A 27,619-nucleotide genomic window follows, 5' to 3' on the forward strand; every position below is an offset into this window, starting at 1 on the left:
ATAGTGCATCCAGGTTCCATGTGTTCCCCAGGTAAGCGACGCACATGCACCCAGCTATCCACGTGATGTAAAAGAAAACGTGATTCATCAGACCAGGCCACCATCTTCCATTGCTCCGTGGTCCAGTTCTGATGCTCAGGTGTCCACTGTTGGTGCTTTTGGCGGTGGACAGGGGTCAGCATGGGCACCCTGACTGTTCTGCGGCTATATGCAACAAACTGCAATGCACTGTGTATTCTGACACCTTTCTATCAGAACCAGCATTAACTTCTTGAGCAATTTGAGCTACAGTAGCTTGTCTGTTTGAACGGACCAAACAGGCCAGCCTTCGCTCCCCACGTGCATCAATGAGCCTTGGCCGGCTATGACCCTGTTCCTTCATTGGACCACTTTTGATACTGATCATCACTGTAGACATGGGAACACCCCACAAAGAGCTGCACCCCACAAAGAGCTTGCCCATTTTTCCTGCTTCTAACACAACACATCAACTTTGAGGACAAAATGTTCACTTGATGCCCCCCCCCCCCGTCCCCCTCCACACACACACACACACACACACACACACACTTACAGGTGCCGTGATGAAGAGATAAGTGTTATTCACTTCACCTTTTAAAATACATATTAATGTAAATAAACTATAACATTTTACTAAAAAATTATTAGTTCTTCAAATATATATTTATATATATAAATCGATTTCGAAAATGGTTCTTATTTTTTACAAAATCATTCATGAACCCAACTCCGCGAAACGTTTTGGTGGTCCACTGATGCAATAGGCGGCAACGTGCAGAGGAAACCGTTAGTGACGAGTTTAGTATGATCAGGAAGTGAATGCCTCTTTATTTATCCTGTCGGACAAGAGCCATGTGTTAACATTAATGTATGAAATCTGCGCCTATCGCAGAATGGGAGATGACAATGTCATAGCCCGGCTCGGCAGCATGAAGGCTCTGTTGGGGATTGTAGCAGGAGCCGGAGCCTCATATGGCATTTATAAACTAGTCTTTGGTCGCGCAGGAGATGGAGGAGTAAACAGGAGAAAGTCTGCTAAAAGTGCGTCCATTCAGCCTGGGACCTTAATGGCCAAAGTATCTGGATTTAAAGTAGTCGGTAAGAGTGATAATCTGGGTCCGTCTGCGGAGACTGAATCTTGTAAGTGACATTTAAATGATTTTTATTATGAAGTAAATAATGTCTTGCTGACTGACAGCTCAATATACGTTTAAAGATTTGTTTTGTTTCTTTAATCGAACATATTGCAATGATTAAATATGGTGAGTTTGTTCATTTTGGTGGCCCAGGTTCAGAAGCCAGAAGATAAACAGACTTTTTCATACAAACCTTTTCTTTGCTGTTTTTCCCCCCTCATAAGGTGATATTCACTCAAAATCTGCTGCCAGCCTGGAGCCTCGACATCTGAGTATGCTCCTGTCTCTTCTGCAGAGCAGCCCAAACTCAGAAGAGAGGATAAACGTTCTTGTAACCTTAGGAAATGCTGCTGCCTTTACAGTAAACCAGGTCATCTAATCGTTTGGCTTCTAGACACTCACTGTGCATTAGGCTTACTTGGTTCATGCTGAAAAGTAAAATGCTCTCACTTTGCAATTGATGTATCATGTTTACAATATTTTTTTTGCTTTTCTTAATTAGGATCTTCTGCGAGAATTTGGAGGTCTTCACATCATAGCAGGTTTCCTCTCAGACCCTTCATCTGAGATTCGAGTTCAGACTCTAAACACTCTGAACAACTTAAGCATGAATATTCGCAACCAAGAGCAGCTGAAGGTACTGCAAATACTGTATAGATTTGATTATACAGTTTTTTTGTTTGATCTTAATCTTGGTACATGCTGTTGTTGTTAACTTATATCACTTAAAATAGTTTTCTATAATTAAAATAAAAGTAAAATAAAATATAAATGAGAAAAAAAATATATATATAGCTTAAAATTAATAAAATTACACAAGCACATAGCAGAGTGACTAAAACTGGAATACAATTTTATTATAAAATAAAAGCTTTTTTTAAATCGAAAATAAAAGCTAATTCAAAATATTAATAAATACTATGCCATCTAAATAATACTAAAATAACATGTTCTCCCACACATCTCTGTTGTTCAGATATATATCCCGTCAGTGATGCAGTTGATTGAGATGTCCCCCGTGAACTCTGACCTTCAGCTGGCAGCGCTCCGGTTACTCACTAATCTGTCCGTCACCGATAATCACCAGCATCTGATGAAGAGTTCTATTACCCTCCTCTTATCGCTACTCGTAGTGAGCAATGAAGTCCTACAGGTGATTTTGGAGGAACGTGTTGAATGATACGTGTACACACTCAGATTTATTGAATATTTAATCTGTTCCTGCAGATCCAGGTCCTGAAGGTCCTAGTAAATCTTTCCTCCAATCCAGATTTGATGGACGATATTGTGCAAGCTCAGGTGAACAAATGTGTTTTATGCTTTCATATGATGGGAAGGATCCAGTGCAGTGATTTTTCTCATGCAACACAATATGATTATAAATAGATGAATCTATAAATAATCGCCTCAGTTGCTGGGTGTCCTAGTTTGTCTCATTGGCTGCTGTTTATGCCTATATCTATTTTAAGACCGGTCTGTGGCCATGATTTAGTTTAGAGCTGCAAAAATGTAATAATAAAAAAAGTGTGCGGTGCTTGTTTGTAGGGCTTCATAATATGACCAAAGATTTGTGATTTATATATCAGCTAGGGCTGAAACATTGTGTTTATTTAATAACGCACTGTAAATCGTCCTGGTGTTATGGACATCGCCATCTTTGATACTGTCGCTATTGTAGTTATAGTTCAAATGCAGTTGTGACATCAGCTGTTTGTTCATATGGCTATGTAAGCAACTTCTTTAATCTGCTGAATGAACAAAACATTTCAAGACTCGCACCTGTAAGCAAATAACTAGTTCTTCCAATGTTTCATCATCGATTTGGACTCGCGCTTGGATTGGTGTAAAATCGACGTCATTGTTACTGTCTTTACATTGTATACAATCGCCAAGCTTTAGGAAGCCTCCTGATTGAGTTGGAATTCAGTTATGGTAATGGGCATTTGTTTCCGAAATACACGCTGTATGCGGTGGACCAATCACAAAAGACTGGGCCATCTGACCAATCAGAGCAGAGCAGGCTCTTGGAAAGGAGGGATTTAGAGGGATTGATTCATCCATCAAGTCGTCTGAGAATCATTGAACATTATGGTGATGTGCAATGTATATTATGAGAAAAGTAAAGTGTTTTTTGACCTTTGATGCATGAAAACCTGTTGTTGGAGGCTTCCAAAACTAAAATAGGAAACTTTAAAGGGTTAGTTCACCCAAAAATGAAAATTCTGTCATTAATTACTTACCCTCATGTCGTTCGACACCCGTAAGACCTCCGTTCATCTTCGGAACAGAAATGAAGATATTTTAGTTGAAATCTGATGGCTCCGAAAGGCTTTCATAAGGATTCATAACGCTTCGAAGCTTCATGATGCCTTGTTTTGAAATCGTCATCACTATGTAAGTCGTTATTTAGGGTTCTCTTACGAGAGGTTCTCTCGTATTGCGTAAGTTCCTTACGCTACGGGAAAGTATTCTTTCTTCGAGATTTCTGAAAAACCCAAAATTATCCTTAATTTTGTAACATTGTCAACGCAGTGCGGCAGCCTGGCAGACCATAGCAGGCTATTCCAGCGTGCTATTGGCTGCTCTGCTGGCAACTGCAGCAGCCTATCGGTGAGCCCGCGTGACGTGGCGACCAATGAGGGCGCTTCGCGCCCACCTGGCTTCATTTGCCTACAGGTGGTGCGTGGCCACGTGTATATAAGCAGGGCTCACGGGCTGCATATTCGATTTTCTTTTCTTCAGCGAAGCCCTTCGCATCGCTGGATCTGGAACCCGCCGCCGTGACCGCGCAGACAAGCAAGCAGAGGACAGCGCCTGAGGAAGCCGGCAGCATCGCGCCACCTTCAGCCTTCCGTGCCTGCTCTGCTATCCGGCAGCCCCATATCCTTTTACGCTCAAAGTGTTGTCGCCGCTGCGTCACACTTTTCACAAAAAGAGCCGAGCGTTGATACAAATGTCTCGTTCCACCTGCGGCTCGTGTCACGCGCAGCTCAGCTCCGGGGACCGCCATGTGATCTGCGCTCTCTGCCTGGGCCGTGATCACGCCGCCGCCGCACTCCACGCTGGCGGATGCCAAGAGTGCGAAGAACTGACGATGTCGACCCTGCGGGCTCGACTCGTCCTGTTCGAAGATGATATCCCTCCAGTCCCTGCCACGCCGCGCAAGAAGAAGCGCCGCTCGCAGCGGACTCCGGAGCTCGCAGAGAGAAGCTCGCCGGAACCTTTCCCGCCCGCTTCACTCTCGCCTTCCCCGCCCCCACCCCAGGCCGCCATTTCTGTTGCCGCCTCCGGGGATGAGGCGGATGCGGCCGCGGAACGCGCCGACAGCTGCTCCATCATGGCTTCCGACAGCGAGGACTGGTCTTCCGCGTCCTCTTCAGTCCGGGGCTCCGGACGCTCTCGAGCGGGTGAGGACGCCGAACTCTTGCGCCTTCTCACCCGGGCTGTCGAGCAGCTAGGCCTCGAATGGGCCCCGCCCAAGGTGGCAGCGCCGAACCGACTTGACGGATGCTTCCTAAACAGTCGCCGCCGTGCGCCCACCTCCAGGACTGCACCCTTTTTGCCGGAGCTTCACGAGGAGCTCGCAAAGTCCTGGAATGCGCCATTCTCCGCGAGGGTCTCGTCTCAGGCTTCTTCGACGCTCTCACAAGTTGACGGCGCGGCCGAGAAAGGCTACAACGCTATCCCTCCGGTGGAAGAGGCGGTCGCAGCGCACCTTTGCCCGCCTTCTGGTTGGCGCTCAAAGGCTGCCCTCCCGTCTAAGGCCTGCAGAGTGACGTCATCGCTGATCGGCCGCGCTTTCGCTGCCTCCGGTCAAGCTGCGTCCGCTCTGCACTCTATGGCCGTGCTGCAAATCCTCCAAGCTAATCTCCTCCGCGACATGGACGAGAAATGCTGTGACGCTGAGTTAATCACGGATTTGCGAAGCGCGACGGATCTCTCCCTTCGCGCCACCAAGACCGCAGCACAGGCCCTCGGACGCTCTATGGCCTCCCTCACGGTAGCTGAGCGCCACCTCTGGCTCACGCTCGCGGACATGCGAGAAACAGAGCGCGCGGCCTTCCTAAACGCCCCGCTCTCTCCGTCTGGGCTTTTCGGACCAGCGGTCAAGGGGATCGTCGACCGTTTCTCCGAAGTGCAGAAAACGACGCAGGCCATGAACCTTTTCCTGCCTCGACGCCCCGGCGCTAGCAATAGCTCCGCTGCTCGCCGTCCTCGTGACCAGCCAGCAACGAGCTCCGCGCAGCGCCCAGCGCGGCCCCCTTCGTCTCAGAGAAGACCGAGCGGCCGCCCCAGATCGCGCTCTTCCAGCCGTGGTAAGCCGCCTCCACCTCGGGGCCCCCGGCCTAGGATCACGCTGAAGCCCGAGCCTCCAAAGTCCTCCTAGCAAGAGGCGAGAAACGACGGTTAAGTCCCGCCGCGGCCGGACCACCGTCAAAACTCTTTTTCCTGTCAGCCCCCACCACTGTGGCTGCTGCAGATGGATTTCACGCAGCCAACGAGCCGGCAAAAACGCCTTCTCGCCTGTCAATAACCGCCGTTTTTACGGCGAACCAGAGAAATCACAAAAGTTGCATTATTTCTGGTCGCACGGCTCGCGCCGTATGTGTTTCAAATGCAGTAAATGTGCCCACTTTTCTGTGTTCACCCCTGCACACAAGCACTATAAACCCTGTGTCCCCCACTCACATAAAGCGGCCACCGGCCGCTCGAGTGCTAGAGTTAGGTCACGTGTCCGCTTGTTTGCGTCCACGACTAACCACCACACGCGCTGTCACACAGCCACTCTTAACCGGTCATGTTCCACGCGTAAGAGTTGTGCCCGCTCAAACGCGCTCACACATTTTCGCGAACATTATGCCTCAGGCGCCACGCGCCACGCCACACACCATTTATTTTCCGCCCAGGGTGGCCGGAGCGATGAGTGTAGGGCCGCACACAAGCCACTCCCCGCTCGAAGCGGCAGAGATGCAGTGTGTAGGGCGGCCAGCCATCGCGAGCGATCGGCTGGCCCACAGCACAGAGAGCGCGCGCACTGCGCCCGCCCCTCCTATACGGGCCGTCAAACCCGCGAAGCGCGGCGTTTCGAGCCCGGAGGCCGTTCTATCCCGTGTGGCGCACGCGAGAGCGTGGGAAGCCATTCCAGGTGTATCAGAATGGGTGCTGAAAACAGTGAAGCACGGCTACACTCTGCAGTTCGCTCGCCGCCCTCCGCGCTTCTGTGCGCGTACAGAGACGAGAGTGAGCGAGGAAGTAGCACATCTACTTCGAGCAGAAATAGCCACGCTGCTGTGCAAAGGGGCTATAGAACCGGTTCCCCACTCTATGAGCGAGTCAGGCTTTTACAGCCGGTATTTTCTCGTGCCAAAAAGGGATGGGTCGCTCAGACCGATTCTGGATCTGAGGCGTCTGAACAAAGCTCTTATGAAAAGATCGTTCAAGATGCTCACGACCAAGCAGATCCTCGCGCATATTCGCCCGAGAGACTGGCTAATCTCCCTAGATTTGAAAGATGCATATTTTCAAATCAAGATAACGCCGCGTCACAGGCCATTCTTACGATTCGCCTTCGACGGCCAGGCTTATCAATACACCGTCCTTCCGTTCGGCCTGTCACTAGCACCCCGTACATTTACGAAGTGCATGGACGCGGCCCTCGCTCCTCTGAGAAATCGAGGGATGCGAGTATTGAACTATCTGGACGATTGGCTCATCCTGGCGCAGTCGGAGGCCGAGCTCCTCGCCCACAGGGCAATGCTGCTCAGCCATCTGGACAGCCTAGGGCTCACGGTCAATTGGACCAAGAGCTCATTAGTGCCCACGCAATCAACCTCATTTCTGGGTTTGAATCTGGACACTGTGGCAATGTCAGCCCGCCTGTCACCCCATCGCGCGCGCCAAGTTCGGCGCATGGCTGCGTACTTTCGGCCAGGCAAAATCGCACCTCTCAAGCTGTTTCAGAGGATGCTGGGACGTATGGCCTCAGCTGCAGCTGTGCTCCAGCTGGGCTTAATGCGCATGCGCCCGCTGCAATGCTGGTTAAACGCCCGAGTGCCTCACAGGGCCTGGGCGTCCGGTGGCTTCAGGATCAGAGTGACTCAGGGCTGCGTGTCAGCCCTAGAGCCCTGGTTAGTAGCCGACTGGTACCAGAGGGGAGTGACGATGGGAGCCATCTCACACCGCAAGGTCATCTCGACGGACGCCTCCACCACGGGTTGGGGCGCCGTTTTCGAGGGCAGATCAGCCTCGGGCCTTTGGTCGAGCGAGGAAAAACTCCTACACATAAACTGTTTGGAGATGATAGCGGTAGAGAACGCGCTCAAGCAGTTTCTCCCGCTTATACGAGGACACCATGTGTTAGTCCGGTCGGACAACACCACAGTGGTGTCCTACGTGAACCGGCAGGGCGGTGTCAGGTCCAGAGGTCTGGGCAATCTGACAGAACGCCTGCTCGTGTGGGCACACAGCTCGCTGCGCTCGTTGAGAGCTGCGCACGTGCCGGGCCACCTCAATGTGGGCCCGGACAAGCTGTCCAGGGGCCTCATTCTCCCAGGAGAATGGTCCCTGCACCCCCAGACAGTCCAGCTGGTATGGCGCCTGTTCGGCAGAGCGGAGCTCGACCTCTTTGCAACAAAAGAGAACGCCCGCTGCCCGACGTTTCTGTCCAAAAGCGAGGATGCGCTGTCCCAAACTTGGCCCAGCCTCCCGCTGTATGCTTTCCCGCCGATCTCCCTATTGCCCCAGGTCATAGCGAAAATCAGGGAAACGCGCCGTCCGGTGCTCCTTATAGCACCGCGCTGGGAGAACCAGATTTGGTACCCAGAGCTGGTGAAGCTGTCGCACTCACCCTCCTGGCCAGTTCCGCTGAGAGCAGACCTTCTCTCTCAAGCAGGAGGCTCAGTTTGGCATCCCCATCCAGAGCGATGGTCTCTGCATGTATGGGTGACCAACGGATACCCGTTGACCTGCCCGAAGGGGTTATGAACACGATTTCACACTCTAGAGCCCCCTCGACGAGGCGGTTATATAGTTCTAAGTGGTCGGTGTTCACTGAGTGGTGTGTTTCCAAGGGATTGGACCCACAGCAATGTGGGGTCCAGCGGGTGCTCTCCTTCCTCCAAGAGCTTTTGGAATTGGGCAGGTCCCCTTCCACGCTCAAAGTGTATGTGGCGGCTATAGCAGCGTTCGCTCAGACGACGCTAGGTAGCACGCTAGGAAGGAACGAGCTCATCGTCCGTTTCCTCAGAGGAGCCAGACGGATGAATCCCCCGCGGCCCCCGTCGGTTCCTATATGGGATCTGGCCTTGGTCCTAGAGGCCCTGAAGGCTCATCCCTTTGAACCGCTCGAGACTGTGGAACCAAGGTTCCTTTCGCTGAAAACCACGTTTCTGATAGCTCTGGCTTCAGTGAAACGCGTGGGGGATCTACACGCGCTCTCAGTGAGCCCGACGTGTATGGAGTTCGGTCCTAATGACTCTAAGGTCATTCTCAGACCGAGGCATGGTTATGTCCCCAAAGCGATCGGCACTCCCTTCAGGGCGCAGATTATCTCCCTCTCGGCTCTGCCAGCATCCGATGAGGGGGACGGTGGCAATTTCCTCTGCCCTGTCAGGGCATTGAGGGTTTATGTCACACGCTCCGCCGCCTTCAGGCGTTCTGAGCAGCTATTTGTTTCGTTTGGTGGGCGCACTAAAGGTCTCGCCTCCTCGAAACAGACCCTGTCCAGGTGGATAGTGGACGCGATTGCAACTGCATACGCTTCCAAACACCTGCAGTGCCCGCTAGGTGTCAGAGCACACTCCACCAGAGGCATGGCCTCTTCGTGGGCTTGGGCCAGAGGGATTTCCATCCACGATATCTGTATGGCGGCAGGCTGGGCCTCCCCGTCTACGTTCGTGAGATTTTACAATCTGGAAGTTCCTGCCTTACAGGCGAAAGTGTTATCAGTTCAATAGGGCCGTTGGTTCTGCCCAGTGATTCTGCGCAGACATAGCTCACATACTGGTAGTAAGTTCGGTACTAGGCTCATGTGAATTTGAAGGAGACCGGCGGTGCCGTTCCCTCATTTACGAGACGAGCTGTTGTGAGTTTGAAGGTGACCGGCGGTGCCGTTACCTCACTCATATAACAAGATATTGTGAATTTGAAGGCGACCGGCGTTGCCGCTCCCTCATTCATGAGACAAGGTGTGGTGAATTTGAAGGAGACCGGCAGGTGCCGTTCCCTCATTCATGGGACAGGGTGTTGTAACCACCCGTCGTAAACCACCCGTCAGTTCGAATGAAGTGTCTGTATATGTGGTGGCCCGTTTTTTCTTTACCGGCCACCCTGCCCGAGCAGTGTTATGGTCCCCGGTTCCCTGGGATACATATGCTGTATGCGAGGCGCGCACGGCGTTGACAATATGTTCCCGTAGCGTAAGGAACTTACGCAATACGAGAGAACCTCTCGTAAGAGAACGATACTCGGTTACTTAACGTAACCTCGGTTCTCTCTAGAAGAGGGAACGAGTATTGCGTTCCTTGCCGTGCGCCCCGCTGGCTTTTACGCTTCAGAACTAAGAAAACCGAATATGCAGCCCGTGAGCCCTGCTTATATACACGTGGCCACGCCCCACCTGTAGGCAAATGAAGCCAGGTGGGCGCGAAGCGCCCTCATTGGTCGCCACGTCACGCGGGCTCACCGATAGGCTGCTGCAGTTGCCAGCAGAGCAGCCAATAGCACGCTGGAATAGCCTGCTATGGTCTGCCAGGCTGCCGCACTGCGTTGACAATGTTACAAAATTAAGGATAATTTTGGGTTTTTCAGAAATCTCGAAGAAAGAATACTTTCCCGTAGCGTAAGGAACTTACGCAATACTCGTTCCCTCTTCTAGAGAGAACCGAGGTTACGTTAAGTAACCGAGTATCGTTTTTTTGCGCACAAAAACTATTCTCGCCGATTCATAAAGTTATTTTAGAACCACTGTAGTGAGATGGACTTTGTAACGACGTCTTTAGTACCTTTTAAGGGTCTTGAGAGTGAACTGTGCATTGTGCCAATGGAGGCCTTTCAGAGCCATCAGATTTCAACTAAAATATCTTCATTTCTGTTCCGAAGATGAACGGAGGTCTTACGGGTGTCGAACGACATGAGGGTAAGTCATTAATGACAGAATTTTTTATTTTTGGGTGAACTAACCGTACGTGACGTCATGGCGAGCGTACCTGGTCGCATTAGTCTTTCGATCGGCAGAGGCACTTTCAACACTTTTTCCATAAATTGAATACGAAAGGCGGTCGGCCGAAAGTTTACTTTATAAAGTTTTAAATATGGATATTTTTCTTACACAAACGTGTCGATTCGCTTATTAACAGCCTGGAGCGCGTTATTTGACGGACCGATGCATTCTTTATGGACTTCTTTATGAAACAGAGCAACTATTACTGCTATTATAATGCTTGGATTAGCCTGGACTTTTTTAATATAACTTTAATATAAAGAATGTCATATACACCTAGGATGACTTGAGGGTGAGTAAATCATGGGCTAATTTTATTTTTGGGTGAACTATCCCTTTAAGTGTGTCAGCTCAAGGAAATAATCCATTATTTATCGGCTTTAATATATCAGCCCGATTATTTTATCGATAACATTGAAAATGAACATATATCAGCTGATACCAATATGGTGGCCTATATATATCATGCATCCATATTTTTATGATTATAATTTGTACTATTATTATAATAAATAGTTTCATATTTTTAAGAAATATTCATTTAAATATTTTAAAATAAGAAATAAAAAATAAAGAAATATAAAAATAATTTTATGGCTGTCTTAATTTCTTCATTTTCAAATGTTAAACCATTGTTAAACTTTTGTTTTGGTGGAAAATGGCAGGAGATGCTTCTCTCTGTGCTACGCATATATACATTTTTTATTAAATTTAATTAAATTTTTTTTTTTTTTGCAATTTCAGTTTTATTTTCATTAATCGTGTAATTTAGTTCTTCTATTGTTAAGAGCTTTTATGTATTCGCACTCCCCCAATTACTTGTACATCTGTTTACAGGCTCCAGCCTCCCTGATTTTGTTGATTGACAGCTGCACAAGCACATCTGTTCTTCTCCGCCTGTTGTTTTTTGTGGGGAACCTGCGTGCGTGGAGACCCTCCGCACAGGTGGCTGAAGCGCTGAGGACGAGGCAGGACTCTCTGTACTGTGTTCTTCTGGACCGCTCCTCTCAGCTGCACCGTAAGCTGCCCCTGCTGCTGTCCCATCCAGATGAGGAGGTGAAGACGCAGGTGGCCAGACTCCTCACATAACCTCTCACAGAATACTTCTTACCAAATATACCTGCCCTTCTGTGTAGAAGGTGACACAAGCTCGTTCACCTACTGAAACCACTAACAACCTAGCATTAATTCCTTACTGGAGCAGTGTTGATATCTGCTGGTAGCAGGTGATCCACTTGGTGGGCCATCAGTATCCTCTCAAAATGTCTACAAGAATTGATTCCCTCAGGTGTTTTGAGAGATGTTTGTTCATATAGTAGACATTTGTGAACACCACAAATCTCCTTTGAGAACCTTTGAGAACATCTCCACTGCCAAACGTTTACTTGCCAAGTGAATGCATCTTACAAGCTTGCAGGTATTTTCTCTGACCACACAAAGTGCTTTGGATATCCAGACTAGTGGTGGAAAGGACTCTTGAAACGTCTCTGCATGTGTTTAGAAGTGTTAAGCCTTGAAAACAAGCCTTGTTAAAGCCTTTCTTCAGTGCTGGATAATACAAGTGAAGTTTACCACTGAACAAAGGTTATTCAGGTTATGCTGAGGTAGTAATGATCCAGGAACCCTATTTTTATAGAATCTGTGCATTAATTATACTGTGATTTTTTTTTTTTTTCTTCTTTTTTTTGGATGCTTGATGATGAGATTAACATATTTAATTAAAATATTTTATGTTGTAAGGCAATTATGAAAACAATGGTTGCTTCACAGGTTAATGTTTGCTTAGACATTATTTTGGAATGCTTTCTGGCTTTTATGTCAGGTTTGTGAAAGTTCTTTAAAATAAATATTTAAGTTTTAGTAACCTGGGTTTATTAAATTTGTGCTCTTGAAGACCGTCTTCACATTTGTTTTAAATGCAGAGAAATGATTTTTATTCACTCTTGAATCGCAGCTGAGTTTGAGAACTACATTTCCCACTAATCTTAGCAATTCTTCCAGGTTTGCCATGTCTGCTTATTATAAGCAAATTTGTGTTGTCTGGGTTTTTTATTTTATTTTATTTTTTACATTTATTTCCCACCATAGCATAATACAGCATGACGATCCATTGTTATGTCGTATAACGAGGTTTATCTTTCTTTGTCTGTAATTCTGGTCTGTTCTTAGGAGCTTAAAGGGGTGGTTTCATGCGATTTCACTTTTTTAACTTTAGTTAGTGTGTAATGTTGCTGCTTGAGCATAAAGAGTATCTGCAAAGTTACCGCGCTGAAAGTTCAATGCAAACGGAGATATTGTCTTTTAAAGTTATGGCAGTTTATTGCCTACAAAAACGGCCGGTTTGTACTACAACAAGCTTCTTCCCGGGTTGGTGACATCATAAACCCTTGATATTAACATAAACACTGCCCCCGCGAACACGCAACAAAGTGAGTGAGGCCACGTCGCAGTCATTACGAAAGAGAGAGAGCCGTTGCAGAACTACAAACTACATTTATGCATTTAGCAGACACTTTTATCGAAAGCGACTTACAACTTGGGAGTACACGAAGCGATTGGTCATGAAGAGTCGAGTAAGTGCAACAAGTGCCTGAAATACTGAGACCGTATACATTGCAGTTTTTTTTTTTTTAATGAGGTTAAGTGCTCACGGAAGAGCTGAGTTTTTTTTTGGCCATCTAACCAATCTAAGACCATTGCGTTTTTCGGAGGGATGGGCTTCACAGAAGCAGGAAGCAAACGAGCCGTTCAAAGGACAGTGGAGACAGCGGTGTGGAATAAAGGTAAAATATAAGAAAAATATGGCGTTTTAAAAAAAAAAAGAAGTATTAAGACATGTTATACTGCGCCCCATAAACACAACAAAGCCTAGAAAAAAACCACGGAACCACCCCTTTAAGTGCTGTCAAAGACTATAGATATAGACTATAGACGGTTCACTCCTATTACTTCTTAATGGGTGAAACTGCAATATGACAGAATAGTCCCGCCTTCAAAAGTAAAAGAGCCAATCGCTGATTGGTAAAGTCATTGCGAAATTCCATTAGAAATTCCAGTTCCCATAGAAACCTGAGACTCACTTAGGACTGCACATGCGCATTGGCTTGTCTAGCCTGAAAAATAATTTTTTTTAACGCTATTTGATAATAGGAAACAACATTTATGGGACCGTTCATGTTCATTTTGTTGCTGATTTGAAATATGTTATTTAATCGTGAGTTCGGGACGCAGTTTTAGCTGCTTAAATTGCTGCCCGGACGGGTTGCAAATATGGTCGCCAAGTGAACATACTTTCCTTGAAAGGGACTAGTATTTTGGATTGTATGAGAGTGTTCAGAAATATGGAAGCTTGTTTCCGCCACAGAATAAAAAGCAAAAAAGGTACTTGCCAATAGCCTGGTTAAAACCAGACCAAAATTTGCCGGAAGTTGTCTGGGTTTTCCCAGGCTAACTTGCCAAGGTAATTGACCAAAAACTTGCAAATCTTTTTTCTTTATCTTTTTTTTTTAGTTTGTATGTCACAAATCAGATTTTTTTCCCCTCAGAACTGTGAGAGATAAGAAGGAAGTACCTTATTTTGGTTTTGTTTGTCAGACCAGTTCGCTTATTTTTCTAGCAAGATCTGGCAACACGGTGGCTCAGCGTAAGCGCGCAAGGGTTTGTTTAGTCATACCACGTGTTCACTTATTTTTCTAGCGGGATCTGGCAACACGGTCGCTCAGCGTAAGTGCGTATGGATCACATGAAGCTGCTTACAGAAGAACTGTAATGTCATTCGAGACTGCGTGGACTGACAGAGAAGAGAATGTGCTGAAATGACAACGAATATAGAGACGCGAAGAAGGAAACTCGACACAAAAAATCAAGGTAAACAATAACAAAGTGAGGCCATTTTATGTAAACTGAAGTATTAAAAAGAAACCACTGACTTGGATATTCAAAAATGCAATGCAATATTTTACTACAACAGACAGTTTTGATATCAGACTTTTGATATGCAACATTGGAGGTCAATGAATAATTCACCTGATATTAACGAATGCATGTCCATTGCATTTTACATTAATGGTTCTTCTTAACTTGTATTGTGATTTATCCTGGACATAAATTAGGATTTCTCAAGAAAGAATAGCCTCTTAATCATTTGCAGCCAGTCTGGTCTCTGTTGTGAAATGGTTTTGAAACCGCATCAGTCCACACTTCCCTATTTACTAGACATTATTTCCTCTCTGTGGATTTCATTTCATCTTGAGCTAGATCTGAATTAAAACGTGTTGATGTTGAAGTCCAAAATTATGTGTATTGAAAATACTGTATATGATATACAGTGGCCTAAAAAGTATTTGGACACTGAAGTATTAACTTAAAAACTAAGAATATCGCTGCATTACATAACAAAATATCAAAAAGTGGCTTATTAATACTTAATAATAAACCACGCCATGCTTTTCTCTCATTCCTCAGATACTCCAGAGGACCATGATGGAGCTCATCTGCCTGGCTCTGGCTGTGACAGGGTTTGTGTAGCTCACATTCCCTCAGAAGCCAGCGATGTTCCTGCTCAGTCCTGTTTACTACAAACAATGACCTCCTACACAACTAAAAACCCACAGAGAAGTGAGAGCCCGTATACACTTTGCACAAAAACAAGGTTTTTTTTTTTATGGACTTTTTAATGCCACTACCCATTCTCTTTCAGCATGCAGCTTTGGTGATGAAATACAGGAGGAGAACTCGTGCAAGACCACCATAAGTGCTGAAAATGAAGTAGAGGCTCAAAAACTTGCGAATAATTATAAGGTAAGTGTACATTTAGCACATATGTCTAGTTTCATTTTGCGTATTGTTGATGCTGATGTTGTTCTGTCCTCTTTATTTAAGTTTGGATTCAGGAAGTGGAAGAGTCATGTGACAGAACGGCCCTTTGAATACAGGTCGGACATTGTGAAGGAGCTTTACTCTGAGCTGAACGTTATTAAACCGTACTCAGGTTAGACCGAGCTCTTCTTCTCATTTCATTCTGTAGTACATAGTATCAGTAAAAGGTTTGGACATGCCTACTCATTTGTATTATGTATAGAAAATGTAGAAAATAAAGCAGTTGACTCTATTAAAATAACCTAAATGAAAGTATTATAATAAATGAAATGAATTCTTAAATTATTCGTTAATTTTTACATTTTTACATTTACTATTAATTATAACATTATTATTAATAAAGAATAAAAACTTTTCGTACTTTCAAAAAATTTTTACTTGTATTGTTTATTTAAATTTTTTATTGAATACTTTTTTATTTAAAGGGATCATGACATGGATTTTTTTTATTATTTTAATATGTTGTAGCAAAAAAAATTATATATGTCAAAAGATCAAGGCAAATTTGATTTCTCATGTCATGACCCTTTAATTTTACATCTAGGTCATGTTTTGTGCATTATTATGATGATTTTTGATGCAAAAATAAAGGAAATACATGTGGCTGCACATTAATTTGTTCCCCTTTACTGTAATTATATCAGCCTTCTTTTATTCTGCAGGTTCATTGCTCACTTGTGGCAATGTTCTCTACGTGTTTCTGTTTGGCTGGTGGATCTCTCTGGTTTATGTTTTCGTTGGTGTCCTAATGTTCCTCACAGTTTTTGGCATCCCCTATGGTAAGAATTGGTCTAATAAGTATTAATATTTAAGTATCAATATTTCAGATTTTAGTGCCTCTCCCTGGATCACAAAAGTGCCACTTTCTTGTTTCAGGGAATCTCTGCTGGAGGCTGTCCTGCTATTTTCTGTGGCCATTTGGGAAATCAATCGAAAAGGTTGTGTGTCTTATGACCGCTCTACACACACAGTCTCTTTGAGCTGGTTTTAATTTGCCTGCTCCATGAAAATCAGGCTAATACTGCATTCATCACAAGCCTTTACAATGATTTTTGTGGTTTTGGAAGGATTTTGAACCTAATGTTGCTGTTTTCAGGCCAGTGTATCTGTGTCAGCATACAGTGTGAAGATCCTCCAGGGTGATTCCACTATAGAGGCAGAGGAGAACGGAAAGCCTTCCACTCCTCTCCTGCTGCCCACATCTGTGGAGGAGATCATAGAAGAGCCCACAGGAAGTCCACAGGACGGCCGCTACTGGGTGAGAAGTATGAAACAGTTATAAGATGAAATGTCATAGTGAAAGTGAGACATGCTATCAAATTAATTTATCATTATTATTATAAATGTAGCCTGTATAACATCATTTATTAATTAGGAGACATAGGGCCAGATTTACTAACAGCTTGCGCCAGCGCAAACCCTCTTTTGGCATTAAAAAACTACTGTCAGGACACAGTGGAAAATTAGAGCTGAAAAGACGTGGACACAGTTATTTTTGCGGCTGAGCTTATTGCATATGCATTTTTAGGAGTTTCCCTTTCAGACGCAAAAGTTGTGGGAGGAGAATATTTAAATGAATCACGCAAGGTTATTTAATAAATCATCAATTAACTGGTGTTTGTGCCGTTATTCAACGCCCCAAAAAAGCATGTCTTAAACCAGATGCTAACTGGTAGATTGCGTTGGTCATTATGAAAATGATACGGCTGCGTCTGTTCTTTAATTTGCGTGTCGTCAGTAGATCACACGCAGAACCTCCCACTCCCATCTGCACTTTTTTGGAATTGGGCTCTCACGCTAATTCTCCCTGTTTAGTAAATCTGACCCATAATAGGTTATTTGTACAATTTAATCATTTTTTTTGACACCACCAGACTATTTTAGTCCAATACAAATAAGCTAATAAGTGATTAAAATGGTTAAGAACTAAAAATAAATGTTGATAAAAATAAATAAAATGTTTCAAATAAATTGAATGTTCTGTTCATCTAAGAATTCTGAAAAAAGTATCAGGATCTCAACAAAAATAAGCAGCACAGCTATTTTCAACATTGATAATAATAGTATATGTTTCTTGAGCAGCAAATCATCATATCAGAATGATTTCTGAAGGATCATGTGACTGAAGACTGGAGTAATGATGAAAATTCAGCTTTGAATCATAGGAATTGTTATATTTTTTCACCATATTACTGTTTTTACTGTATTTTCCATCAAATAAATGCTTTGGTGAGCATAAGAGTCTTACAAACTCCAAACTTTTGAACGGTAGTGTATATAATTATTATATATTTATTCACTATTTTAGCTCATTTGTAGTTCACTAAAATAGTCTGGTGATGTAAAATGTCTTTAAAAATTGTTATAGCCTATCCTTGTGGGTGCCACTGTCCTCGTACGAGGACTTTATATTTTAGTGAATTTCTCTGACATCGTACATGTCACAGTTTTACTCATTCAGGGCTTTTCAGAGACAACATTTGTTTTGAGGTTTCACCAGGACAACAACAACTGCTTGGTCTTTAAAAATGACTGAAAGATCAAATGTAGCACTCTTATGGAAATATTTAAATCTGACAAATTTTCTAATTGTTTGTTATAAATAAATCTCAGGAAAATGTTCTGGAGTTTCTAATCAAAATATGACTTTCTGTTACAAAACAGGGCATTGATTTCATACATGTCCACTTTAGTGGACACCGGGACTTAAATCATGTTTTTCAGCCATTTTGGGAGACACAAGTGAACAGGGAAAGAAATTACATATCAATGTTCCTATAAAATATTTATTACACTTCTTTTTTCATTACATGTTGCTCCAAGAACACATTAATATGCAAATTAGATACAGTGATACATTGCATTGAATGGGAAAACCCATGTATGGCCATTTTACCCACATATTGCATAAGGTAAAATGGTATATCAATTAATTCTGTCATATATTTCATAACATAGTTGAGAATCATCTTTAAACAAAGTTTGGTTTAAAAAAATCCCATTGTTACGAGGACATAGGATGACATATGAATAAAATATAATGACATGGAAAAATACTAAATTCAAAAGACTTTGTTTTCCTTAGGAGGTTTTAATTCTAACCTTGAGTTATTGTTGCAGGACTGTATCATCTGTCCTTAATTGAGAATATTACCTCCCGGTACACCATTGCTAGCATTTTTGTTGTCTTCCCTTTAGATTTTGTACTGTTATCACTAGACTCCGGCTTTCCCATAATGTGGATCTCATTTGATTTCAGCGGCGCGTGAGAACATATGCATGGCTGTTTGTGGGTTTCCCTCTCCTCGTCGTCACACACTCTGTGGTGTGTCTGATCTCCTGGCTGCTGGTTTTCACCATTCCTGTGGCCAAAATGAGCGCCAAGACCTTACATACCATCCTGCTCATGCCCCCCGAGCACATTCACATCAGCCAATCCAAGCAGGTGAGAGGACTATGCTATGATGATGAAATCCACTGAGGGTTTGCCATCTGTCAATTAATACTGATTAAGATCTGTTAAATTTACAGAATAATTTCAGATTTGTTATTTTTAGGCTCAGGACCACGAAGGCCAAGTCATTTTATGCTGCTATCATGCAGTGAACCTCTACTACTATAAATACACAGTGGATGGGATCAATGTTTTTGCTGTCAGTATCCTCAACATCAATCTGAAGTTTAAATCTGTTGTTCTTTAATGCTGATATTCAGAAATTATCAGTTTGCATGTAGTACTACACCAATGTCCAAAAGACTCTTTTGCTCAACCAGGCTGCATTTATCTGATCAAAAATACAGTAAAAACAGTAATATTGCGAAAGAAAAATTACAAATCAAAATAGCTGTTTTCTATTTTAATATATTTTAAAATGTAATTGATTCCTGTTATGCAAATTGAATTTTCAGCATCATATTTCCAGTCTGCAGTGTCACATGACACTGAAATCATTCTAATATGAAATCATTCATATTAGAAATCAGAAATCATTCTAATATGATGATTTGCTGCTCAAGAAACATTCATTATTATTATCAATGTTTAAAAACAGTGCTGCCTAATATGTTTGCATAAACAATGATGCATGTTTTCAGGATTCTTTGATGAATAGAGTAAAAAAAAGCATTTATTTGAAATTGACATTCTTTTATTTGAAAATGTCTTTTCTGTCACTTTTGATCAATTTAATGCATCCTTGCTGAATAACACTATTTATTTATTAAGTAATTATTAAGTAATTTCTTTAAAAAATCTTACTAAGCCCAAACTTTTGAATGTGTACATTTCTGGTTTTAGTATTTTATATGTCATTTTAAGCCCTAGTGTATTGGTACAGTCCAGATATTCCCCCCAAAATATTTTATCTAAAAAAAATATCAAAACGATTAATCGTGATTAATGGCCTCTTACATAAAAGTTTGAATGTGTATATATATATATATATATATATATATACTGTGTGTGTGTGTGTGTGTGTGTGTGTGTGTGTGTGTGTGTGTGTGTGTGTGTGTGTGTGTGTGTGTGTGTGTGTGTGTGTGTGTGTGTGTGTGTGTGTGTGTGTGTGTGTGTGTGTGTGTGTGTGTGTGTGTGTGTGTGTGTGTGTGTGTGTGTGTGTACATAAAAACATTATATATTTACAAAATGTTATGTTAGATGCAATTCATCATGATCAATTCAGCACTAATTTCATCAAAGTTAAACATTTTTGATGTATTTACTCTTTACTGTTTTCTTTGCTATTTTCCTTACATGGAGTTACTATAGATCTCTTACCATTAGTTATAGTGTCACTAGTGATTGGTTACGTGGACAAAACAAACCAATTTGCCAGCTCTGAAGTCAAGTTTGCCACAGCAATCAGTTCCATCATTCCACTGTCGTATTACATTGGCATGGGCATTGCAAGGTGAGCAGTTACACCAGCACAGCACCAGAACCAATGCCTTTGAGATAATCATTAATGCAGCATCTAATTGTTGATCTCTATTCTCAGTATTTCCGCTCAGAGTAACTTTGCTGTCGGAGCCGTGGTGAACGCAACATTCGGCTCCATCACGGAGTTGACCTTTTACATCACAGCATTGCTCAGAGGTCACCACCAGGGAAATAAGTGCCTGCAGGAGATAGTGAAGGCGGCTCTTACTGGAACCCTGCTGGGCTGCATCCTCTTCATACCAGTATGTGATCTGTTACTATAGAAGCTTGTTTCCACCATGGAATTAAAAAAAAAGAGGTGATTGCGATCTCACAATTCTTTTTTTTTCAGAGTTCTTTTTTTTCTCAGAATTTTGAGGTTATATCCCACAATTCAGACTTTATGACTTACACTTTTTTAGTTTTTTTTTGTCATATAACTCGAGTTTATATCTCACAATTTAGACTTTTCTCAGAATTGTGAGATACAAATTTAGAATTGCTATAAAAAAGTAAGATTTGGGAGAAATCAATTCGGAATTGTGAGGAAAAAAGTAAGAATTGTGAGATATAAACTTAAAATTGCGAGAAAAAAGTAAGATTTATGAGATATAAACTTGGAATTGCAACAAAAAAGTACAAATAGTGATATATAAATTAAGAATTGTGGGGTGAAATCAAATTGTGACAAACTCGGAATTGCAAGAAAAAAGTAAGAATTATGAGATATAAACCTGGAATTCTGAGGAAAAAAGTATGCATTTTGAAATATAAACTAGAAATTGCGAGAAAAAAGTATGATTTGTGAACTATAAACTTGGAATTGCGAGGAAAAGAGTTAGAATTGTGAGACATTAAACTCGGAATTGAGAGGGAAAAAAATAACTGTGACATAAACTTGCAGAATTGTGAGGTAAAAAGTCACAATTACCCTTTTTATTTTTTATTCCGTGGTAGAAACAGGTTTCCATCTGTTACCCAACAGAGGATCTTAAATCTGCAAAGTATGCAATAGATGACTATTATATTTGTCTGTGTCTCAGGGGATCTGTATGATAATCGGAGGGCTCAGGCACAGGGAGCAGAGGTTTAACAGTCGCTCGGCAGGGGTCAGCTCCTCTCTGCTCTTCATATCAATAGGGGGTAAGACGTCATGTACTGAGGTGGCAGAAATCGGCTTGTTATTGCGCTTCTCTCCTGCTGTAGTAATTAAAGGCAATGTGAAATGGCATTTAACACATATTTAACTTCCATGATATGTCATCATTTTAGAGTGAAAATCATTAATGTTGGGTAGGACTTTTATACATTGAGCTTTAAGTTGGTTGTCAGGCTTTTATATAATAATGTAATATAATAATCAGTGCAAAAATGACTGTTTTCAAGGTTTTTTAAACATTGTTCAGTTAAACAAACATGGGTCCTGCCCCAAACTCACTAAACTCTATAAAGATTTAAATGGTATTGGAGGAAGCAAAACAATATTATGAAAACACAAAAAAAATTATGAAAACATTTTTCTTCTGTAAATATTGTGCACAATATAACAGTTTATTAACATTATTTAAAAACATGAATTTAGTTCATGTGTATAATTAATATATACTTCATTTATTTATTTATGAAGATGATTAATATTGCCTAAGGAAGTAAATAGTCCATGTTTATGTCAAATTGTCTTCCAAATGTACAGTACAAAAAATAAGTGAAAATACGTTCTTTAATGAAACAAACCTTTTGCCATATCTATCTTTATTTTCTATGGAGCTCAAATAGTCTCAAAATGTATGTATTTAGAAATTATAATTCACAAAACTATATATATATTTAAAAATAGCAATTCACAAACTCAAAACCTAATTCATATTCACAAAATATGATTTTCAAATGCACAACCAAATTCGTTTTATATATATATATATATATATATATATATATATATATATATATATATATATATATATATATATATATATATATATATATATATATATATATATATACACTCACCTAAAGGATTATTAGGAACACCATACTAATACTGTGTTTGACCCCCTTTCGCCTTCAGAACTGCCTTAATTCTACGTGGCATTGATTCAACAAGGTGCTGAAAACATTCTTTAGAAATGTTGGCCCATATTGATAGGATAGTATCTTGCAGTTGATGGAGATTTGTGGGATGCACATCCAGGGCACGAAGCTCCCGTTCCACCACATCCCAAAGATGCTCTATTGAGTTGAGATCTGGTGACTGTGGGGGCCATTTTAGTACAGTGAACTCATTGTCATGTTCAAGAAACCAATTTGAAGTGATTCAAGCTTTGTGACATGGTGCATTATCCTGCTGGAAGTAGCCATCAGAGGATGGGTACATGGTGGTCATAAAGGGATGGACATGGTCAGAAACAATGCTCAGGTAGGCCGTGGCATTTAAACAATGCCCAATTGGCACTAAGGGGCCTAAAGTGTGCCAAGAAAACATCCCCCACACCATTACACCACCACCACCAGCCTGCACAGTGGTAACAAGGCATGATGGATCCATGTTCTCATTCTGTTTACGCCAAATTCTGACTCTACCATCTGAATGTCTCAACAGAAATCGAGACTCATCAGACCAGGCAACATTTTTCCAGTCTTCAACTGTCCAATTTTGGTGAGCTTGTGCAAATTGTAGCCTCTTTTTCCTATTTGTAGTGGAAATGAGTGGTACCTGGTGGGGTCTTCTGCTGTTGTAGCCCATCCGCCTCAAGGTTGTGCGTGTTGTGGCTTCACAAATGCTTTGCTGCATATCTCGGTTGTAACGAGTGGTTATTTCAGTTAAAGTTGCTCTTCTATCAGCTTGAATCAGTCGGCCCATTCTCCTCTGACCTCTAGCATCAACAAGGCATTTTCGCCCACAGGACTGCCGCATACTGGATGTTTTTCCCTTTTCACACCATTCTTTGTAAACCCTAGAAATGGTTGTGTGTGAAAATCCCAGTAACTGAGCAGATTGTGAAATACTCAGACCGGCCCGTCTGGCACCAACAACCATGCCACGCTCAAAATTGCTTAAATCACCTTTCTTTCCCATTCTGACATTCAGTTTGGAGTTCAGGAGATTGTCTTGACCAGGACCACACCCCTAAATGCATTGAAGCAACTGCCATGTGATTGGCTGATTAGATAATTGCATTAATGAGAAATTGAACAGGTGTTCCTTATAATCCTTTAGGTGAGTGTATATACAGTAAATTGGATAGTTCACTCAAAACTAAAAATTCTGTCATTAATTACTCACCCATGTCGTTCCAAACCCATAGGTCTTTCGTTCATCTTAAGAACACAAATGAACGTTTTTGTGAACTAACCCTTTAAGTTTGTGAAATGCTGTTTGCTATTTTTGTGAATGTGAATTAGCTTGAATCATAGCAATGAATCATATTTTGTAAATAATTACATTTTGAGACCATTGTAGCTCCGTAATTCCCCCTTGTGGTCTCTGTAGGAGTGTTTGCCCCTACGCTCTTCTCCAAAGCCTATGGGAATATAGTGTGTGAGGACTGTACCAACTCTACAGGAACCAACAGCAGCGGATCCTTCATGTGCAAAAACTGCCACTACGACCTGGTGAGATTTCAAACATGCATCATGTAGAAATTGAAAACATGACACCGGAAAGTGAAACATCAAGCCATTTTCTGCACATTTTTTCTTTCTGGTCCACTAGAGTGAAAACAACTACAGCTTGTTTCACAGTCACATTGAGTAAGTTCATAGTGTGAACATTTTGTGTACTTGTGTACTGTATACGGTAGCTTATTGTTATATAAATAATAATTGTATTAATAAAAAACTGATTAATTATGGTTAATATAGTTTGTTGACATGTCTTTATTCCCTCAGGCCTCTAGTGTACACCATTTCCATTCTACTGCCCATATCCTATATCATCGGCCTAATCTTTACTCTTAAAACACATTCACACATCTACGACATTAACGTTAGTGATGGAACGGGTGAGTTTGCTAAACCTGGTAATAAAATGACAAATACAAAGCATATTTAATGTCTTTTTCCTAAATGGTGTCTGTTAGGGTGCAGTGATTATCATTTAAGAACATTGGAGGTCTGCAAAATAATATAAAACACAATGTGTGTTCACAGCAGGTCATTTGGGAGCGTCGGTGCACTGGTCCCGATGGAGAGCTTTGCTTATCCTCATCATTGCCACAGTGCTGATGTCTGCATGTGCCGATCTGACCACCGAACACATTCAGCCCATACTCAACCGCTCGTCTGTATCTCAGGTTGATAGATACTGCAGTAAATCAGTCAGACAGTAAACGACAGCTTAATATTAATGTATTATGATCCCAACTCTTCATCTCAGTATTTCATAGGTGTGACTCTTTTGGCCATGATCCCTGAAATCCCAGAAATTGTCAATGGAGTCCAGTTTGCTCTTCAGAATCAAATCAGTTTGAGGTCAGTTTGTTCGGTTACACCATACAGTAAGTTCTATATTTGTTAACATACACTGGGCATCATGAAATAACAAAAAAACAATTTTTGTCTTATTCATTCAATCCCTGGTTGAATGTCTACTAAAAATACAGTTTCGAGGTTGGAAGCTGCATCGCGGTGCAGGTGTGCATGATTCAGATCCCCATCCTGGTTTTATTCAATGTCTTCTATGTAAGTGGTTTTGGATATCATGCACACATGCTGCAGACACTCAAAATTGTCTCACTGACTGTTTTCCTAATGATCTTTCTGTGACAGGACGTTGGCTTTGTACTCATCTTCAGCGACTTGCATCTGTGGGCCAGCATCTTTAGTGTCATCGTTGTGAATTATAGTTTTATGGATGGAAAGTCTGATTACTTTCAAGGTAATGAACTAAGGGTGCGTTCACACTTGTCATGTTTGGTTCGATTAAAACGAACCCTGGTGCGATTGCTCGGTTAGTGCGGTTCATTTGAACATATGTGAGCGCTGCCATCCGAACCCTGGTGCGCACCAAACAAGCGGACCGAGACCCATCTTTTTAGCGGTCTCGGTCCGCTTGTTTGGTGCGCACCAGGGTTCGCTTCCAAACGAACTCTGGTGCGGTTCGATTGATATATGAACGCAACACGCACCAAAGACATGGAAACGAACCAAAAACAGGACGTGATGTCACAAGATGCGACACTACAAGTCAGCTGATTTGATGACGCGGAAAGATCGGTGTATCCAAAATGAGTAGAGGGCAAACGAGGAGCAACGAGGAGGTAAAGTGCCTCATCAATATATGCAGATCTTCGTTTCTGCATACAACAGAGGAAATTCTGCTGCTGTTTTGAATGTTTTGAACATTTTATGAGCTCTTCGTGAGTTCTCAGCTGGTAAAAATAAAACCATATGTACACGCATAAAATGATGGCGTTTAATCCAGCACACTGCATTGTTTTGAATGTTCGGTAAGCAAGCTCTGTCGCGAAATATACGTCATAAAAGCTGACTAATCAGGTTGTGACCGTATCCCTATGCCTTTGGTTCGGTAACTTTAGGTTTGCTGTTAAAAATGCCAGTGTGAACGCTAAGCGGACCAGGACTAGATGTTTTGTTTTTGTTTTTTGGTCCGGACCAAACGAACCAAACTACAAGTGTGAACGCACCCTAAATATTCTCTAAATCAGGGGTTAGTAAACTTACTTAGAATTAACACATAGTGTCGGCCCAGATCTGGCCCACATTTGGTACACGTGGATCACCCGTACCAGATGTTAGCCGGATCTGGGCCAACACCTCTGTGAAGACATCCAGTACCTGGCACTTCGTTACAAAAAGTTGCAAACTCCTGCTCAAAAACTACACTATCGTTCAAATATTTTTTATTTATTTTTTTTAAATATATTAATAGTTTTATTCCGCAAGAATGCATTAAATTGATCAAAAGTGACAGGGAACACTTGCAGGAAAAAAAAAAAAAAATTCTCCTCGAAGATCCGAAGAATCCTGAAAAAAATACATGACGGTTTCCGCAAAAATATTAAGCAGCACAATTGTTTTCAACATTAATAATAATAAGAAATATTTCATGAGTATCAAATCAGCATATTCGAATAATTTGTGAAGGATCATGTGACACTAATGCTGAAAATTCAGCTTTGCCATCACATTTTAAATATGTTAACATAAAGTTATTTTATATTGTAATAATATTTCACAATATTACAGTTTTTACTGTATTTTTGATCAAATAAATGCAGACTTGGTGAGCAGAAGAGACCTACCAACCCCAAACTTTTTAATGGTAGTATAGGTAATTTCTTTATAAATGTAGCGTTTTTATTTTATCAAAGTTTAAACCATCATTATAAAAACCCTTTGTGATTATGTAAGCTACTTTTTTGTTTTTTGTCACTGCTTGCTCTTGGTTCATCATATTGATTTGACTGAATTTTGTAAAGTGTTAAATCTCTCTCTCTCTCTTTGTGTGTTTGTGTGTGTATGAACAGGTACTGCTCTCGTGGTGGTGTATCTCATCCTGTTGGCGATGTATTTTTTTGCTCCGTCTCCTGCTGGTTGTTGAGAGGCAAAGACATTTCAGCACATTGGATTTTATGTCATTTTCAGTATGAAACGCTGTTTACTGTTTTAGATTAGTGTTAGTTTTACTGTGTTACTGTTCATAACATTTTATCCTTTGGTACATCAATAACAATTATTTTCTACTCTGTTCTAAAAGAAGTGGATCTGATTTAGCACTTTACTATGAAGAAGTCCAAAAGACTGCTTGTCATAATAGGTGGATTTATTATTTTACTAAAAATGAGGCGCATAATAAATTATTTTGGATTGTACAGAAAAACTATTTTATTATGAAACATATTAGGTATTTTGCAAGAAAGAAGTTTTAGCTAATGCGTATACAGGCTCTAATGATGAACCATGCATTTGAAATCATACAGATGAAGTCATAATAATGCAGATGACCAGTTTGATTTGTTGCACTGACCTGTTGTTCTTACTGTCTTTTTAAACAGCTGTCTAAAAAGTATGTTTGTGATATAACTATTTTAACAAGACTTGTCTTGAATATTTTCTATATTTTAATGTGTCATTAAAATATATATGAAGTTAAGGATAAATCTCTGTGGAACAATTTGTCACATAATGTTGCTTTGAAGACATTGACTAAATAAAAATCAGTGTTTGGATTTTTTTCTGGAAGAACGACTGATGTATGAGATCATTATAAATGCTGTGTTTATCAGTATTAATCAGAGATATTTTGACAAGCTCAAATGTTGAAAGAAACCAGCATACACAGTTTTTCCTTTTATTGTTTTTAAAAGGTTAAAGCTGAACATTGTTTTATAAAATATAATTACTGAAATACACTGGATTTTGAAGGTACCAAATCACAGCTGCTTATAAATAAGACTCAAATGCATTAAGGTGTCGATTTCGTTCAAT

The 27,619-nt window shown here is 41.7% G+C and overlaps 2 protein-coding genes across 4 annotated transcripts; both read left to right on the top strand.

The window, feature by feature from the left end:
• The first annotated feature begins 797 nt into the window (after positions 1 to 797).
• armc10 (armadillo repeat containing 10) lies at positions 798 to 13,284 on the top strand. The gene is made up of 6 exons (XM_079810280.1): positions 798 to 1,161; positions 1,382 to 1,527; positions 1,660 to 1,794; positions 2,134 to 2,310; positions 2,385 to 2,456; positions 11,215 to 13,284. Exons 1-6 carry the CDS (start codon positions 888 to 890, stop codon positions 11,464 to 11,466), a joined length of 1,056 nt encoding a protein of 351 aa, XP_079666406.1. The 5' UTR covers positions 798 to 887; the 3' UTR covers positions 11,467 to 13,284.
• A 785-nt stretch (positions 13,285 to 14,069) lies between these two features.
• Positions 14,070 to 27,595, top strand: cax2 (cation/H+ exchanger protein 2). 3 transcript variants are annotated; one of them, XR_013816016.1, is made up of 20 exons: positions 14,070 to 14,244; positions 14,842 to 14,994; positions 15,077 to 15,177; positions 15,259 to 15,367; positions 15,918 to 16,034; positions 16,132 to 16,193; positions 16,352 to 16,513; positions 18,515 to 18,700; positions 18,813 to 18,912; positions 20,021 to 20,162; positions 20,250 to 20,433; positions 21,214 to 21,313; positions 23,661 to 23,782; positions 23,883 to 23,920; positions 24,059 to 24,171; positions 24,320 to 24,462; positions 24,556 to 24,640; positions 24,772 to 24,850; positions 24,938 to 25,046; positions 26,659 to 27,371. XR_013816016.1 is itself a non-coding variant. In XM_079810094.1 (20 exons), exons 1-20 carry the CDS (start codon positions 14,193 to 14,195, stop codon positions 26,730 to 26,732), a joined length of 2,241 nt encoding a protein of 746 aa, XP_079666220.1. In that variant the 5' UTR covers positions 14,070 to 14,192; the 3' UTR covers positions 26,733 to 27,595. The 3 variants fall into 3 exon arrangements, 2 of the variants coding, with proteins under 2 accessions (XP_079666220.1, XP_079666219.1); XM_079810094.1 differs by having other exon boundaries at positions 24,546 to 24,640; positions 26,659 to 27,595; XM_079810093.1 differs by lacking the exon at positions 26,659 to 27,371 and having other exon boundaries at positions 24,546 to 24,640; positions 24,938 to 25,189.
• The last annotated feature ends 24 nt before the right edge of the window (positions 27,596 to 27,619 follow it).

The sequence above is a fragment of the Gobio gobio genome, assembly GCF_949357685.1.
Source record: "Gobio gobio genome assembly, chromosome: 25".
NCBI lineage: Eukaryota > Metazoa > Chordata > Actinopteri > Cypriniformes > Gobionidae > Gobio > Gobio gobio.